We start from the raw sequence: 18,216 nt of genomic DNA, 5'->3' as shown, positions 1-18,216 counted from the left end.
GTTCACAATGCCTTAATTTCCTCTTAAATCAATTGTAAGGCAAAAGATTTTTCATAAAATCAAACTTGTAAACGAAAGATCATTTCAAACAAAATTAGAAAACTTTTAAATTTTATTACTTAAAAAATATCTAGATTTATTCTCAAATGAAAGAAAAATATTGTTTAGACAATTTTTTGGTGACTTCCATTTAATATTTCTATTGTACATAGGTATGCCGGTATGCTCATACTTGGCAGAACAGCCTTGCGCTTGAACCGTGTTGAAACCCGAAGTCCCGCCTTGTCAATGGCCCGACCTGCTGCCTGGGTACTTAGAGGTTTCTCAGAAATCCAGGACAAACTGGATTTTAATCAAGTTGCAGCATCGTTTAAAAACATAAATAAAAAATAATTGATTCTGTGACCTATCGCTATGTTGGGGAGCGACATAGGAAAGCTTTTTAAGGAACAACACCAGCGTACAATGGAGTTAGCTGAATCAATAATTGAAAATGTCAAAGGTTTCCAACTTAAGTTTTAAAATGTTTGAACAATTTAAAAATGACCGAAATCATTGAAAATATTGTAATTTATTTCTCTACTAATTTGAATTTGTATTTATGTTGGGTTGCCTGCAATAAGGAATTTATTACAAATGAAACTTTTTTCTTTTTTCAATGATAGAGTCCGAAAATAACTAGTGTACTTCTTCAACAATTATTTTTTTATGATGCCGATGCATTTTGGAGCCAATTGACTCTCCTCTTCAGGGCTAGGAATAATAACAAACTGGAGTTACTTATTTGTCCGAATCTATCATCAAAGAAAGAACAATGAACAAAAAAAAAATAAGAGTAGTAATTTTTTGTGTTTATTCAATTTGTTGCCAAAGAGATGATGAATCTTTTCAAGGATAAACCAAAACCGGAAGAAAGATGTGACACAAAAATATGTTCATTGCAGATTCCAGCCGGGATGAACTCATTGAAATGCTTCGCGAAGTAGTCAGCGAAAATGAAGCAAACATGAATAATCAAGCCGCCACTTGGAAGGCATATGAGGCTGTAAAGAAGATTATGAAAGAGTCTGTTGATCCCATAATTAACGCACAAGAGGTAATGCTTGGCTGCAATTGATTTTATCTGTTTTTTTATTTTTTATTTGTATTCTTTGATAGATTTTTGATGAAGAAGTGAAAAACATTCCTGCCGAGATTAGAACAGATTTCGTCAAATCCTTTGATGACCTGACTACAGAGAAATTAGATATGAGTAAGATCTTGTTCTTGTGTAGATTTGCTTTAATTAGTTATTTTATAGTAAAATAATTTATTGAGTAATTGGCATAGTATATAATTATATAATCTGATGTTTCAGGTTTGCAAATGAACTGTAGCAATGTATCGTCCCAACCGATGCTTGATCCTTGGACTAAACAGCCAATAAAAAACCCTGTCAAATCAACCATTTGTGCGCACACTTACGATAAAGATAGCATCATTTGCCAAATTAAAACAAACAAGAAATTCAGGTTCTAAATTATTAATGTAAATAATAATTTATTGTTAAATGTATATTAATTTTTATTTTGTCTCAGGTGTCCTTATATTGGATGTAATGCTGTACTGACAAAGAAGAAAATAACAGAAGTGTAACATTTTATGTACTCAACTCATATACACATGTATTACTTTAATTACACTTTTTATACTATATTTATTGCTCTATATTATTAAAAAAATTTAAACTTTTTTAATAATGTTCATATTCTATTTTTAATACTTAACAAAGTGAAAATTCAATTTTTTTTCATATGACTTGATAGTTGGAAACCCAAGGGACCACAAAAATTATTCGAATTGTGAAGAGGAAAGAAAATCAAGTTGTTAAGAGTTCATATGCATTTTTACAAGTTATTACTTGTATTGTACATGAATAAAACATTGTAAAAATAATTAAAAAGTGGAAATAACTGTAAAATTGAACATTGTTATACATTTAAAAAAATTGTGATGCGGTTTTTGTTTCAATGTGGCCTGGTATCCTTTGTTCAAATGATTTTGCAAAGTGACCACCAGTGCTGAGAACACATTGACAAAGCACTGACCACCGAAAATAACAAACTTGAGAAAATTCAAAGAAACTTTAAACTGTAAGTAAGTAAACAATATGTTTAACTTTAGAGGAATATTAAAAAGAAAAAGTTTGAATTATAAAGTGGGGAAGTGGCTCCATTTCATTTTATAGAATCTTGATTCACTGTATTCCACAGATAAAGACAACCAAAATCAGTTTTTGGTTGTGCATGACTGTGGAATACAGTGTATCAAGATAAAAAAATTAATAACAATTACATAATGAAATAACAACATTATCAGAAGAAAACAATATAGTTTTTATGAACTATTTATTATTATCAATGCCAAATATCAAATAAACTCTGTTCTGTGGCTTTGATTTTTTAACTGTACAAGTTGTATTTTTCTTGAAATATTTATTTATTCATTTTACACTTTAGTGGATCATTAAATTTTCAAGAAATCTAATTTATAAAAATATTTTACAATGTTTGTTTTTTAAGAACATTTTTTGCTCAAAAGTATACAAGTTTTTAAGCATTTCAGTAGAACGCGTTGGTGCACAAGGTTTTGCAGATCTCTGCAGACAATTAGAAAAGAAAATTAAAATTACAATACATATTTTCAAAACATACTCATTCGCTCCAACAAATTACTTATTACATTTTTAAAACATCTGATTTGTATACCTAAAATATTTGTGTAGATTTAAAATAGTGCAACTTGTAAATTTCTTAAGAATTACTGTTTATAATTTTAAAGATTCTCTTTTCTTCAATTTACCAAGATGATTTATGAAGTTCTGAAACGTGAAAAACCTCACTTTCAGAGTAAAGTATGTTGTCCAATACTTTTGTGATAAGTGTCATTAAGTACAGTCAAAACGCTACATGTTGCACCTCAATTCATTAAGAAAAGATTAACTTATTAAAAAAAGGGGCAAAACCAAATAATTAGACTTTATTTATGTTTTAAATACCAATTTTGTCGTGAGATTTCACATTGAGGTTCATGAGGTGATGAATCTGTAGTGTGCTCGTTTCCTACCATTTTGTTCATCACTGGCTTGGGTCTGACAGACCAAACCAGCAAGGATAAGCAAACAAAATGAACGGAAATGACCAAACTGCAATAATTGGATAATTACACAAAAAAATATTGCAGATTCAAAGGTACTACATCAACAAAGTAAAAGTATTTGTGTCTACTGTACCAGTAGATACACTGACACATTTGTTACTTGATATCGGGAACGGTCGTACGTTTGGACAAAATGTGGAAGCAGAAATCTTCCTTTATGACAGGCCAGAATATCTTGTTGAAGCAGAATGTCTTGCTGCTCAGTTTACTATTGCATGCTATCCTTGGATTAAAGTTAAGTAAAATAAAAAGCAAAGAAATGATCTAAGAGATTGGTCTAATGACAATTTTCATTGTTTTACTTTGGCTTTAGATGTGAAAGTAACTAAAAGTTTAGAAGAGGGTCTCAAAGATGCTGATTACTTACTTATTTTTCCACGACTGAGTGATATAAATATGTCAATTGAAAATATAATAAATGAGCAGTTTGTGTTTCTTTCGACAATGGTAATTTATTGGTTTGTCAACTTTTTCTCTTATCATTGAAAGGCAAAATTTAGGCGGCTGGAATGGACAAGTTTGCCAAGCTTACATCAAAAGCTGTCATAGTTGGAAAGTATGAAAGCTTGTTTTGCTACATGATGGCTGTGTTTCTTAAGGAAATCCCATGGAATCAAATAACAGGGCTCACACGGCATATCGAGAAAAAAGTTACTATATTGCTTTCTGAATACTTAAAGGTAATACATTAAGAAATTATACAAATACCTGCAATAATTATTGTACAAATACTTTTCAGGTCCCTCCTCAACAATTTTCTGGGATCACTGTGCTGGGAGAAAATGTGGTAGACGTAAATATGGCTTATGTCAACATGGAACAAGAGATGATTGAAATAGTGAATCTGGAAGATCTTAAAAAAGCAGACAATGGATCTTATGAACTAGCCTCTTTCAATAAAGGAAAAATACCAAATCCTTTTGAGGGCGAAGAGGAAAAAATTGCAGAATTTTACAACAGCATAAGACGAAGAGAACACTCTAATTGTTACCAATGCTTAAATCTCCAAGAACACTTGCAATTTTTCAAAAAAACTAAAGAGGAGGCAACAAAAAAAGGAAGGGATAACGTGTTAAACAAATTAGATGAGCAAGTGGAAAAATCTCCTTCCCCCTTAGTGGTTGCAGAGAGTCCTAGTGTTGTTGAATTTATTGCCAATAAAGAGTCTTTTGCCACACTAAACAGATTTGACTCTTCTGAACTAGACTCTTCACAACCCAAGGAAATTTATAAAATGGGCGACAATAGCATTTCTTATTATCAAGAAGATGATTATTTCATTCCCAAAACAAAAAATCCTGTTCCTTTACGTAATCACATAAGACGAATGGTAGAGCAAAGAAGAAAAGATAGACTGAAAGAAAATTATTTCTATGAAGATTCCCATTTGAAAAATGTTGTTTTAGTTGCAGCTGTAGTAGACGACATGAAATGGCTTTATGATAAATTGCCAAAGGTAAAAAATTAATTTTAAATTAGTATGTTAATTTTAAAATCTAGTTCATAAAAAGTATTGAGTCATAAAAATACATTCAGACACAATTATGATAACTTCATAAACAAAGATAGAAAAAAGTTTCAAGTAAAATAATATATATTAAATTTAAACAATACAGAGGAAGGAAGGATGCTACACACTGTGAAAGAAAATAACAAAATCTTATCTTATTAAATGTTCATAATAATATCAAAATATCAAATTGTGTATATTGTAATTCAACCATGTACTTTAAAAAACGTTTTACACACATATGTATATAAAAACACACATATCAAATTACGCACATTTATGTTGTGTGAGTGCATTAATATGTGCTTTAAAAGGTTTGTATGCATTTCTATAGAAATATTACTATTAAACAGCCATTTGTCCTACTTAAATACTTGCAATTTTCTGAATGAATTACAATTGTTCTCATTGTTTTAATAATTATTAATTATTGTTTATAGCATGTTTTGTAATAAGTTACATCACTAATTATCCATTAACTGTTTTGTTTAGTTATGTGAGAATATGTATGCTACCAATGGTGCTTCTACAGCCAGATCTTTAAATGAGCACCTCCGGATGTTGCATTGTGGCACTGATACACCCTTTAGTATCATGACTTGCAGCATGGGTGCACTCGGCTTTCCAAAAGAAATGTTTGTTTCAGGACCTGCCAAAGTCAACAGCAAGACAAAAGAGATTGTATTCTGGCAGGTGAGTCTTAACTATCGTGTTTGTACATTCAGCAACTGAACGATTCTTTTCTAGCAATACCAGGTACACGAAAGGGTCAGGATAATACTGATGAAACAGATCATGCAGCTGAAAGAACATTATGACCTGTTCCAAACACAACTTGGCCTTGGATATCCTTACCCGAGCATCACTGATCCAGTGCAGAAAGTTATCAAAGAGTATATTCCTGTACCTCGAAAGAGACCAAAAAAAGTTAAAAAATCACTGAGCGAAGAGAGTATATCCTTACCTAGAGATGACTAAATCAATTATTTTTTTTTTTTAACAAAGTCTGTCAAAAAAAATTTAATCAATTAAAATAAAAAATAAATGTTAATGAATTATGCATAGAAAATTAATTTTTAATACATATGTTGATCAAAATCTAATGTAGAGCAATATAATATTTTCTAATTAACTCTGAGCTTCATCTGGCTTTTGAAATTTGAGTAACTGATTCCTTAATTCTTTAACTTGATCATTTTTCTTTGCGATCATCATTTTCATGTTGCTGTAAGCTGTTGTTTGGTTGAACTTCCTTTCCAGCTCCTATTAAATTGGATTGTTTACAACAGTGAGAATTTGAAAAACTAGTCACCTTACCTGTTCGGCGAGCGTTAGCTGTGACTGTACACTGAGGTACTCTTGCCTCATGGACTCCAGTTCCAAGCTAAGCTGTTCAGTTAGGACTTTTTCATATTCGCCCAACAACTGTTCACTATCAGACTTCTGTGAAATAAAACTAAAATAAAATATAAATTATTTCAAATAGAGAGTTTATTTACAGTAATTTCTGTCTGGATGTTCTGTGCGGACAAAGTGAGCTCTTCAGCCTTCTTCTTTAAGACATTGACCTCTTCTTCTTTTGAAGTGCACATTTCTTTGATTTGTTCCTTCTCATCTTGCATGTCTTTCAACTGAAAAAGAAAATCAACATGAACAAAAATACATTGAAAAAATAAATATATGTTACTTGTTTTTCCACATTGTTCAGTTGGGACTGGAGGACAAGATTTTCATCTCTTAGGCGTGATATTTCCATTCTCAACAATTCAGTTGATCCTGATTGGTCTGTAAGTGGCTGTAGTCTATGTGGGTTTGGTTGAGCTTTTCCATCAGCTTCTTCCATTATCTTCACTTTATCCAACAGTTCTCTTTTTTTTATATGAAGTTTTAATTATTTCTTTCTAACTAAATGAAACTTGATCTATACCTATTTTGGATTTCTGATAAATCCACTGTCATGTGCAAATGCCATTTTTCTGCCTGGGTTAAAAGCTGAGCAAACAAAAGTATGTTTGTGTGTGAAAAATCTATCAACTCTGCAACCACTTCACCTGTGACCAATTCCTTGAGATTGTCCAAAATTTCTTGTACTTCATCTTTGGTGAATGTAGATTCATTAAGCCTTTTCAACATAAAACTTTGATTCAAGTAAAATGATATTTAGAAAAAAATCAAGGTAATATTTAGTACCGTGCCATTTCTACATCTTGAAACAACATCTCGATAAACTTTAAGTTTTGGCTCCTTTGGTATTTGGCAAATTTCATGTATCCTTTTACTATCCCTTGATGTTGCTCATTTAAACCTAATGTCTCCTTCATATAAAATTAATGTTATTTATCACTGGTATGTAAACACAATATAAACATTCGATTTAACATGAAATATTATTTTAGATTAATCTCAGCAGTAAAGTATGAATTGTCTTGTACACTAACTTACCATGATGAACACAACGTGAGAAATTTAACTAGTAAAATACGAATTGCCGAACTTTCAGCCTTGAAAAAGTAATCACTGTATTGCTCATCGTTGCTATGACAAAACAGAATGCAGTGTGTGACACAGATCAATAAGCCATAATTAAAATTGATGCTTATGTTTAACATTAGTAATAATTATTTTATTGAATTAATCACGTTAGCACTAATAAAGAAAAAAATTCTTGGCTAATTAATTTAACTTGACAGTTCATAGAACTTTTTTAACATATAAATATACGTAAATAAAAGATTAATCTGTCAGTTAGGTAGCTCTTTATTTAATTTTCAATACACAAAACTGCAGAACAAGATAGGTAAAAAGCACAAAATGGATATATCGGAAATATTACAACAAATATTAATTTACAATTTATTTCCAATCAATTTTAGAAGTAAATATCTACAATTTATTTATTCTTCTCATCTTCTAATATTCTGGGGCTGGAGATTTGTAGTTTTTGTAGTCAAAGTTTGAAGCTGAGTAGAACTAAAACATAAAAAAATCACAATCATTTCATTTCTCTGGACTTTGGAAAAAAAATATACAGAAAAGATATAGTCATTGTTATTACGCTGGCTTAGCATCGTTTCAGCAGCACACCTAGAATGAAAAAGCCAGCAAAAGAAACAAGCAAGTTGGAGCTAATGGATCATTCTTACTTGAGGCTTTATTGCAACACATACACACGCACACACACACACGTGCATTCATCTTATATATAGATTTATTAACTAATATTAAATTTAATAACTAATATTATGATAATATCGTACTGATTCAAGAAACAAATATAAAGTAGATTAACTGCAAAATTTGTTAACCTAATGATAGTATCTTGTTCGGGGGCTCTCCCGCTCTCCAAGCCTTGTGACACATTATCTCATACTCGTGGTTTTTACCTTTGTGGGCCCTAGTTGGACTCACAGCATTTATTGAAGGGGCTGACGTGAATTCAGGAAGGATACATCTCCGTAGTGAAGACCTCCCATACACTTCCCTCCTCTTTTACTATGAACCACTCTTTTCTCCCCCTTCATTTCACCATGTGGCCTCTCAATCAAACTACTCCGACATTCCTTTCTCTGTAAACCATTCCACCACATCTAAATCTCATTGGGGATGTCCTACTTTCGAAGAGCTTGCACACGTGCCTTTCCCAATCCTCTATCCTAATATTGTAATGAGGTTTTGACACCCAATATGTAGTTGGGCCTTAAGCCTTCCTATGATACTTATTATAATGGGAAATACGAGTTGTCAAAAAAATTTAATTATTGTTGTATTTTGGGGACAAAGTTGAATTTACTTCAAAGAATATACAGTTGCATTATAAAACCATAATGCTAAGTGGAACATGTTAGAAGGCAAGATAATGATTGATTAGTAAATGACATTTTCAACAGGAAGGTCAACTTTTTCATTAAGTTCAATTCTTAAAAGTTAAAACAAAAATTGTTGTAGTTGGTGAATGGGGATAAATAATGGTTTTATTGGCTAGAGAACTGGAGGACTTTGCATGATCAAGAGTATGTAGTCATGTAGGAAATATGATATAGTCCTGAAAACTTTAGCCTCTGGAGAATGCACAAGAGCAAATGACTAAAGGTGATCTAGTTGTGAGCTTAGAGGTTTTTTCCCTTTATAGAGGGTTTGTTAACAGCTGTGGACTACATGGATATGTTGTGTGAAGCATATAATCTTTTTCAGTCATTTATTAAGATTGTTCATATCAATGCAAGGGCTTCTTGGTATGGCCTGATGATCGTTAAATATGATGGTTACAAGCAGATATTTCCAGGGATGACTTGGAAGAGCTGTGGAAAAATGTAGTGTGATATATGATGAACTGTGATACCTACAACAGCCATGGTACAGCTTTAGAAGTGCAGTATCATATGTTCCACAATATGGCTTTTTTATATGACTACGTTGGAACATAAAGCGAGAGATCTGGCTGCTGTGGTGTTTGCAACTGACTGATAAAATGTTACAATTTGTAACACACATCCAAATAAATGATTTTAAAAAAAACAATTTTGCTCTTACCTTGTACTGCTTGTTTTCATATTCGTTCCAGGGCTCTTGGTCACCTCTCTTGTTCCAGGCCACTTCGGGATTTTTCAAGGCCAGCCTCATCAGGTAGCCCACCGAGCCGATACTTCCGACGATAATACATGCAAAAAGAGGGATGAGCTGCACCACATAAAAGAAAATTGGATTATTTCATCACAGAATGAACAATTTTAAGAAGGAAGAAGTTGATTTTCACGGGATTTCTATCGAGCATAGCGATTTCCACTTACCGCAGTGTGTTTGCGAAGACTGGAAAATGTCATACCCGGCAACATCTTTGAAGAGTTTTTTCTTTAATTCTTTCCGACGATGAGAAAAGAAGAAGTAAAAATACTATAAGAAGTACCTTCGATTTTCTTGTAGAAAATAGCCTATGGCGACTTGATATATCTCTAAGGTGCCAAAAGATGCAATGAAAGATTTTTTACTCTAGCATACAATTCTAACCACCATAAATAAGCATTTAAAAAAATTGTAAACCAAAGGTTATTTTAAATTAAAGAAAGATAAATTTATCAAGATGCAAATTTTACTCGCCTTCAAGTCAGCAGAATTGAGAACCTTAACACTTAGTAACCTTCTCGGTTTGTAAACAATAGGGAACGTTTCTTGTACGAAAAGTTTAATTATTTATTTAGCTTAATTGGAACTATTTTACTGAATGCAGTTGATTAAATAATTGACAAAGTAAAAAATGCCTTCGATCGATGTGAGCCACCTCCCAAAAGAAGGGACGGAAAACGCTCCGCCGGCTTCGAAACCCCTCGTTGGTATCATTTACCCACCGCCTGAGGTTAGAAGTATCCTTTAAAACATTACACCATTAAAAAGTTATTTCGATTGGTAAAAAATGTATTATTAGTTGTATAATAATGAAGCAACTTGGAAAAGCAAAAAAGAGGACTTAATGTGTATATTGTTTATGAAAGTCGTCTTCAACATTTGAACATAATCTCTAGATTCACTTCGTCAATCATTTGTCATTATTTAATGCTAAGAAAGAATTTTTTTTCATTCTAAAATTGTATTTTCATACACAATTTAATTTCATACTCAAGTTCATTCATACTCCTCGGTGCTACAACCATTGAAGGGCCCTGGCCTACTACAATGCTCGCTCATTCTCTTTTATCCTCTGTGAATCTCATAATCCTTATCTTTTTTAGTTTGTCCTCGATATATTCCAACTATCTTTTTCTAGGTCTTCCTCGCAGCTGTCTAACACCTACCTATCTTACCTGAGTAAACTTTCTTTACAGCCTGGTGTGATGTAGGTTTCAGAAAAACATTTTTCTGAATAATCATCAACTAATGGCCACTAATCACCACACATTTCCTTACAGCCCTGCTTTCTGCATCCTTCCTGAGGTGGCTCGCTTTTAGTTCAGTCACAATATCTGATTTCTTGTACAAAACTTTCACTTCTAGTTTGTACTGTTAGAATTGAGTGTTGTTATGCTGGCTTATCATGCCTAAAGTACTACAGGAATGACAGTGCCAGCAAAAGAAACGAGAGTCGAGGGAACAGAAGAACAGATCATTCTGACTCGAGGTTTAATCGTGGCTGAACCTCATACATCTTTTAATTTTCATTATGACAATATACTTTTTCCTTTTCAAATTGTGCCCTTTCTCAATATTAGGGGATAAAAAACTACTACATGTGGACTAGTTGCCTCCCTTCGCATAAAAAGAGAAAAAAAAAATTGAACAGAAGGCTGTCATAAAGCTTCCACATGAAGATTTCGCTTTTTGGTATTTTCGCTAAATATGAGATTTTATAACTTTAAATGGAAAAAACTTTAACTGATTTATCTATAATTAGCAGAAGAATGGATCAGTCTTACTCAAGGTTTCATTGTGATTTTGAAACACCTCAAAGAATCTTCATTGGTACTTGCCATGGTCCATGTTTCAGAGCCATCAAGTACCGGTGGCCTCACTATCGTTCAATAGACTCAACTTCATATTAGGACCTGAAGACCATCCTCAAGGCAAAGTAGCATCTGGCAACTCTTGCCCGGATTTCTTCTTCCTACTGTTATCATCGGTAAGCTGGGTACCCGGATATTTTAAGGTCTTACAACATTCATCCTCGCTGTTTAGTGCAATGAAATCAGAATTGACTTGCCTCTGACCTCTTGTGAAATGTATACATCGTCTTGGTGCAGTTAATGGACCAAACCCAACATTTCTGCTTCAAGCTTGACAAACCTTCCTCATGCTCTCTTCAATTCCAGGCAATCGTGTCAATATCATAATCATATCATATCATCAATAATCATATCATATGCACATGCCAAATTTTGAGTGCTTTGGTTCATTAAAGCCCATCCTGGGTTACTCTGATCCACCTTTTTCATCATCATCTTGAGGCGACTCTCGTCTGGGTCCCTAACTTAATTCAAAGTCTCTTGAGAGCCCACTGATCCACAGTTTGTTTTCTCATATACAGCAATAAGATCTGCTGGCATACGTATTATTTTTATGTTTAAGGTGCTCAATGCTTAAACTTTGATAAATACCTAAGGTTACATAAAAAATATAAAATTGTATATTGTGGCTTGGTTTGTCCTACCCTTTTTTCAGATTCCTAGACAGCATTTCTTCAAGGGACATCAGTGGCCACAATGATTGAGGCATTGACACAGCACTGATAACTGTGAAATAAAGATCCAGGGTTCGAATCCAGCAGCCCTGCATTCAAACCCGAAGTTTCCTTTAAGTGCTGAGAAATCAAAATTGTCATAATCATTGCCACACCCCCAAATAATAAAATTTAAATAAATAATAAATAAATCAGTATAATATATATTATATTTTTTTAACAAATTGATTACTAGATATTGTTGATAAAACTGCCAGCTTTGTTGCTCGTAATGGCCCAGAGTTTGAATCTAGGATCAGGCAGAATGAATTGGGAAACCCCAAGTTCAATTTTCTCAACAGTGGTGACCCTTATCATGCTTATTACCAGCACAAAGTCAAAGATTTCAAAGAAGGCAAAGGTATTATATATTTGTAGTTAATAATTTGCCTTTTAATGCTGTTTAAATTTGTAATTGTAGGGAATGAGCCACAAGTTGCTGTTGTCACACCGGTTGTAGCACAGAAAACTGTCGCTTCTGCGACTCAGCTTAAACAGCAGGAAATTTTAAAACAAATTGCAGAACCCTTTGTGCCAAAAGATCCTCCTCAGGATTTTGAATTTATGGCTGACCCTCCATCAATCTCTGCTTTAGATTTGTGAGTATAAACAAGTTAAAAAGAAAATTATGTTAATTATGTATTATTGTAATTGTTAAAGGGACATAGTCAAATTGACTGCACAGTTTGTGGCAAGAAATGAAAGGCAGTTTTTAACAAATCTGATGAACAGAGAACAGAAGAACTACCAGTTTGATTTCCTAAGGCCACAGCATTCTCTTTTTCAGTACTTTACTAAACTCTTGATGCAGTACACTAAGGTAATAGTGCTGTGAGTTGTATATGTATTCAAATTTTCTCTAATTTATTGTATTTTTAGGTCTTGATCCCACCTAAGGATATGATGTTAAAACTAAAAGAGGAATGTGTTAGTGTAACAGGAGTCTTGGATCAGGTCCGCTACAGAGCAGATTGGTTGCGCTATCAAGAAATTCAAAAAAGAAAAGAAGAACAAGCCTTAGAGAAGGAAAGAGGTATATGTTTTATAACCTCTGTTTATTTATTTAGATTTTATTTGATGTTATTTTTACAGTTGCATATGCACAGATTGATTGGCATGATTTTGTTGTTGTCGAAACTGTTGACTACATACCTGGAGAACTTGGTAATTTTCCACCACCTACTACACCAGATGAAGTTGGTGCGAGGGTGTTGATGCAGGTAAATAGTTAATATAATAAAATTAATAGACTGTTAGGGATAGGGATAATAGAGGCGGCCACAAGGCCTACTGCACCTCGACCTAAAAAGATCTATTGTGCTTCTCTGTTAATTATAACTCACTGGCCAGCTTCAGACTATTAACCAGCCTCCACAGCTTTGCCAGTGGTTCCTTGGTGTAGGATCTTGCTTGTGGTTTTTCTTGTCCTAGTTGCAAGACTCTGCACCTACATATACCTAGAAACATAAAATGTGTTCTGTGGTCTCCTTCTCTTCCTGGCAATATCTGCACAGTGTTTCTTCTTTTTGTACTATCTGGTGCATATGCTTTCTTAAGTGGCAATGTCCTGTCAGGAGTCCAACCAGAATCCTGGTTCGGTTGCGGTTGCCTTCCAGTAATTCTTTTGTAAGTTTTGCGGATGGTCCTTCTATGAATCTCTTCGCGTGCCTCATACCAGGTTTTGGACTCATTAAGGATCCATTTTAAGATGTAGACCACAGTAGGGTTCTGGGCCCATACAGCCCAAGTTGGCGCCCTTTTTGACCAGCATATCAACCTTTTCGTTGCTTCTAAGCCCCGAATGTCCAGGGATCCATGCCAGGGTCAGGTCATTAGTGTCGCTGACTTCCTCTATGCATTTCCCTGAGGGCTCCGTTTGAGACACTATTGTTTTTCACCCCAGCGCCATTCATCCTTCGCCACGGATCACACAACAACTTAGGATTAGGGTGGCCATATCCCCTTTTAGCCTGCCTCGTTGCGCTGGCCCTTGAGGGGTGCAGGCGACATCGAAATGTTTCCCAGGAGGCACTACGTGGAAGTTGGGGTTGGTCTCTAATAGACTGTTATAAAAATCTATATATATTTCAGATTAAAAAATTGTCTAAATATATTATTCTAATTTTATGAATTGTATGAAGTTAAAAAATAAGTAAAGCGATATTAGAATTATCTAGATAAATTTTGTTTTTAAAGCAAATTGTTTTATAATTAAAAATAAATCAAAGAGTGCAAATCACTCAAAATATAGTAACTATTTTTAAATTGTGTTTATGTAATTATTATTGTTGGTAAATTTAGAAGAAATGATCTCTTTTTTGCACTTATTTTAGGAACGATTTCTGGATACAACTGAGGATGGTCACATGCAAATTGAAAGTGACGGTGATAGGGATAAGGATGACAGTGATGCAGAAGATAACTCAGGACCTCCAACATCATCTAACGCTGAAAAGGGGGCTACGGATAATACACAAGTAATCATAATCATCTATTACTTTAAGACATTTGTAAAGAAATAAATTATTTAAGGTGCAAGACATGGAAGAAGAATCTTCAAGCGAAAGCGAAACTGAGGATGGTGACAAGGGATCTTCGAAACCTGATGCTAAATCTGAACCAAAGAAACCCATGCAGCCTCCTCTTCCTCCTATTCCTGATAAAGTGATTGTCAAGAAAGGATACAATCCAAAGCAAGGTAACAAATAATATATAAATATATATTTTTTTATTATATTACTAATGTGTTGATTGTTTTAGCTAAAACTCTTAAGACTGGAGATAATTATTTGATATCTCCTTTGACGAGTGAAAAGATTCCGGCAAGCAAAGTACAAGAACATATGAGGATCGGACTTCTGGATCCTCGCTGGGTGGAACAAAGGGATAAGCACATTCAGGACAGGATTAACCAAGACACAGTTTATGCTGGAGGTTTGCATTGCATAAATATAAAATGACAAATATTTATACTTATTTCTCTATATATGAATTTCAGGGTCAGCAATTGAGGCAAGTTTAAAACAATTGGCTGAACGCCGTACTGATATCTTTGGAGTTGGGGATGAAGAAACAGCAATTGGTAAAAAGATTGGCGAAGAAGACAAAAAGAAGGATGACAAGGTATTTTATTTTATTTTAAAAAAATCATTTACAAAGGTTTTTTTTTACTAACCTACTAAATACCAAATTTGAAACCTCTGGTCCTTATATATTAAATGAAAGTGTACTATATCTTCTTTCGACTTTTCCTTTTTAAAAAAAAATAAGTTTTTATTTATATATAACATGCTATTATAGGTTACATGGGATGGACACACTTCAAGTGTTGAAGCTGCTACAAGAGCTGCACGAGCAAACATCACAATTGAGGAGCAAATCCATCAGATACATAAGGTCAAGGGTCTCCTGCCAGATGAGGAGAAAGAAAAAATTGGTCCAAAACCTGTTACAAGGGCTGGAGGAGTGATACAACCTCCACTTCCACCTCCAAAAACCCAAGTTGCTCCTCCATTGCCGCCACCACAAGTACAGGCCCCATTGCCACCTCCTCCTGGTATGCTCCCACCACCGCAGGCTCATATCATGATGGTTCCTGCACCCATCAGGCCTCCTTTGATGGGTAAGTTGTAGACCTTGCTAAGTCTGATATTGCGATGTTCATTATTTTAATTTTCAGTTCCCGGAGGAGCGTTTCCAGTTGTTGCTGCTACTCCTTCAGGCTTTATTGCACCACCAGGAACGGCACCTCTACCTCCACAACCTCAGGTTTGTTAAATTTGATTAAATATTATTGATAAACTGTTAGTTAATTCAGTTCAGTAATTAATACTTTATATTCTAGATGGGTGGAATGTTGAAACATGTCACATCTGATATGAATGACGAAGAGCCACTGACTAAAAAACAAAAAACAGAAGATTCCCTTATTCCAGAAGAACAGTATCTCCAACAAAACAAAGTATTACATATTTTACTCATGTTATTAAGCTTGATTATTAATTGTATTTTTTTTTTTTTTTTTTTTTTTTTTTTTTTTTTTTTTTTTTTTTTTTTTTTTTTTTTTTTTTTTTTTTTTAGGGTCCTGTTGTTTTCAAAGTAATGGTACCCATGATGTCAGAAAAGTCCGAATGGAAGCTTAATGGCCAGAGTCTCAGCTTAACAATGATGTTGACTGAAACAGTTTCTGCTCTGAAAGCAAAAATCCAAGAAGCCGTTGGGATGCCTCCTTCAAAACAGAAACTTCACTGTGATGTGAGTTTTAAATTTAATTAGTTTTACTGGAATAGCATAATAAGACATAATAATTACCTACTCTGGTAAAAGTTGGTAGTTAGAGGGGGTTTGGTGTTAGTCTTTTCTGTCTTCCAAAGGCTTTACAATTAGGTCATTAAGTTCCCAACACATGCAACTACTTTTGATTAGTTTCCAAACTAAACAATCATACCCAATATACTCTGTATGCCATCACCCTATGCACACTATGCAGTCGTGATGATATATTTACATACTTAAAACAATTAATAATTTTGCTTTTACATTTCCTAATGAAAACTTAAAAATGCCCCTTTTTCTTAAAACATTTATGCCTATTGTGCTTAAATTAGCTTTTACATTGGAGGTAATACCTTAGGCTGGTTTATACTAACAACACGCGTTAAAAAAATAAAAAATATTCATGCGCAAATTAGTAAAAAAAAAAGTTAAACAAAAGAAAATAATATAAAAATCAACATGACTGCCATTAATTAAGGTGATTATATCATAAAAATAAATGTATGTTTAATCAATTTTAATATTTTAAAAATACTAATTGGGAAATTAATCAATTTATTAATTAATCTTTATGTAAGGTATTGGTTGAGATAAAAAAATCCGAGTGGATCGAAGTGACTACTACTACTTCAAGTGGTAGAGCAGCGGCGTATATAGCCAAAGGTCGTGGGTTCAAATCCCACTTGTGACACTGACTTTTTTATCCCAACCAATACCTTATAAAGATTATTTATTGAAAGATATTATTTGGTCAGTCGGACCACGAAATCTAATCAATTTATTAATGTTTATTTTCAAAACAAAGTGTTTACATACTTACTTTTTTATACTACTTAATAATTTAAACACTATTCTAATAGTGTATTCTAATTTAGCAATTTGAAATAATTATTATGAAATATGTACTGAGAAAAATTGCTTTTGAGAAGCAGAAAGGTCAAAAAAAGAACAAAATAATAAAAGAAAGAAAGAGAAAGTAATTTGGTCATTTCTGATAATGACTGACAGACAACTTGATCGACAACTGATGTGCTCTGCCAATCCTTGCTAATTTTATCTGCCAGACGCATTTTGGCATTTCACTATCTTCAGTATTAAATCGAAAATGATTGATAGTGGCCAATTTATAGGTTAGACACAACCAATTCACAAAAATAAAGTGCATGAATTATTGTTTAAATATTCTGAAGGCAGATGCAAAGAAACAAGTCATAATATTTACACTAGGTCATGCTAATATTACGCTTACTAATTCCTGTTCTCTGACCCAAATTCTCCAACCACTTGTAAGTTTGTTACTTAAGAACTTCTCAGCCAATCCTCCCCAATATTATTATATATATTGTTAATTTTTATTGTTATTATTTATTTTCTATCTTCTTATTTTTATTTTGTTTTTGTACAGGGAATGTTTTACAAGGACTCAAATTCACTCGCGTATTATAACATCGGGCCCAATACTGTCATCCAACTTCAGCTGAAAGAAAGAGGAGGAAGGAAGAATTAATTAAAAATCCTGTAAATCTTGTATTAATTTGTATCCATCAGAAATAAAGATGGTATTATTAATTATTTTCTTCAACATTTGTTAACTGATTTGCAGACCAACACCCACCATTAACTTCATTTCAGAATACATACGTTTATACTCACTTTATTTAATTAAAAAATTTAAAAGCTTTTGTGAAAATAGTTATTTTTGTCATAGATTTTAAAAATTAATTCATGGCCATTTTCAGTTTAGCCCATCTACAAATGTTCTAACAAAATAATACCTAAATATTTCCAGTTATAATTTGTGATTTTCTGTTTTAATGTAAATTGTGAAGTACATTTATTTGCTGTACTATAATTATGTATCTACTGAAAATGTCAGAGAAATAAAAGTAATTTTTAATGAGGACTTAACATCCAACTTCTTGTACTTTATTTTGAAGATCCTTCACATACGTCAGTCAAATGACGTATATATTTTTTTAATATTAACAAAAAATTAATAAAATGGTAAAAAAAATGATCTTTACGTCAG

General features: G+C 33.1%; 5 protein-coding genes across 6 annotated transcripts; 3 read left to right on the top strand and 2 right to left on the bottom strand.

Moving 5' to 3' along the window:
• Positions 1-222: 222 nt before the first annotated feature.
• On the top strand, positions 223-1,965 carry LOC106668355 (E3 SUMO-protein ligase NSE2-like). The gene is made up of 5 exons (XM_014397022.2): positions 223-502; positions 945-1,096; positions 1,159-1,252; positions 1,358-1,511; positions 1,578-1,965. Exons 1-5 carry the CDS (start codon positions 415-417, stop codon positions 1,633-1,635), a joined length of 546 nt encoding a protein of 181 aa, XP_014252508.1. The 5' UTR covers positions 223-414; the 3' UTR covers positions 1,636-1,965.
• Positions 1,966-2,539: 574 nt separating this feature from the next.
• LOC106668352 lies at positions 2,540-5,840 on the top strand. Its single transcript, XM_014397017.2, has 7 exons — positions 2,540-2,893; positions 3,223-3,433; positions 3,512-3,645; positions 3,699-3,878; positions 3,938-4,654; positions 5,201-5,401; positions 5,456-5,840. The coding sequence occupies exons 1-7, from the start codon at positions 2,846-2,848 to the stop codon at positions 5,684-5,686; spliced, it is 1,722 nt and encodes a 573-aa protein (XP_014252503.1). The 5' UTR covers positions 2,540-2,845; the 3' UTR covers positions 5,687-5,840.
• On the bottom strand, positions 5,822-7,339 carry LOC106668353 (leucine zipper transcription factor-like protein 1). Of its 2 annotated transcripts, XM_014397019.2 has the most exons (7): positions 7,151-7,338; positions 6,899-7,023; positions 6,636-6,830; positions 6,396-6,576; positions 6,208-6,339; positions 6,026-6,151; positions 5,822-5,971 (listed from the first exon to the last, which is right to left on the bottom strand). In XM_014397019.2, the coding sequence occupies exons 1-7, from the start codon at positions 7,151-7,153 to the stop codon at positions 5,837-5,839; spliced, it is 897 nt and encodes a 298-aa protein (XP_014252505.1). In that variant the 5' UTR covers positions 7,154-7,338; the 3' UTR covers positions 5,822-5,836. The 2 variants fall into 2 exon arrangements, with proteins under 2 accessions (XP_014252505.1, XP_014252504.1); XM_014397018.2 differs by having other exon boundaries at positions 6,899-7,339.
• A 108-nt stretch (positions 7,340-7,447) lies between these two features.
• Positions 7,448-9,645, bottom strand: LOC106668365 (cytochrome c oxidase subunit NDUFA4). The gene is made up of 3 exons (XM_014397043.2): positions 9,496-9,645; positions 9,239-9,385; positions 7,448-7,678 (listed from the first exon to the last, which is right to left on the bottom strand). Exons 1-3 carry the CDS (start codon positions 9,538-9,540, stop codon positions 7,619-7,621), a joined length of 252 nt encoding a protein of 83 aa, XP_014252529.1. The 5' UTR covers positions 9,541-9,645; the 3' UTR covers positions 7,448-7,618.
• Positions 9,646-9,836: 191 nt separating this feature from the next.
• LOC106668364 (splicing factor 3A subunit 1) lies at positions 9,837-18,095 on the top strand. Its single transcript, XM_014397042.2, has 15 exons — positions 9,837-10,065; positions 12,109-12,273; positions 12,334-12,511; positions 12,573-12,732; positions 12,792-12,945; positions 13,005-13,132; positions 14,246-14,389; positions 14,445-14,610; positions 14,673-14,846; positions 14,911-15,035; positions 15,213-15,534; positions 15,592-15,680; positions 15,757-15,873; positions 15,993-16,166; positions 17,593-18,095. The coding sequence occupies exons 1-15, from the start codon at positions 9,960-9,962 to the stop codon at positions 17,692-17,694; spliced, it is 2,304 nt and encodes a 767-aa protein (XP_014252528.1). The 5' UTR covers positions 9,837-9,959; the 3' UTR covers positions 17,695-18,095.
• Positions 18,096-18,216: the final 121 nt, after the last annotated feature.

Source organism: Cimex lectularius, unplaced genomic scaffold (assembly GCF_000648675.2).
Source record: "Cimex lectularius strain Harlan isolate CLEC.00 unplaced genomic scaffold, Clec_2.1 scaffold11, whole genome shotgun sequence".
NCBI lineage: Eukaryota > Metazoa > Arthropoda > Insecta > Hemiptera > Cimicidae > Cimex > Cimex lectularius.
Note: the sequence above shows the minus strand (reverse complement) of the source record. Positions and strands in the feature narration are given on the sequence as shown.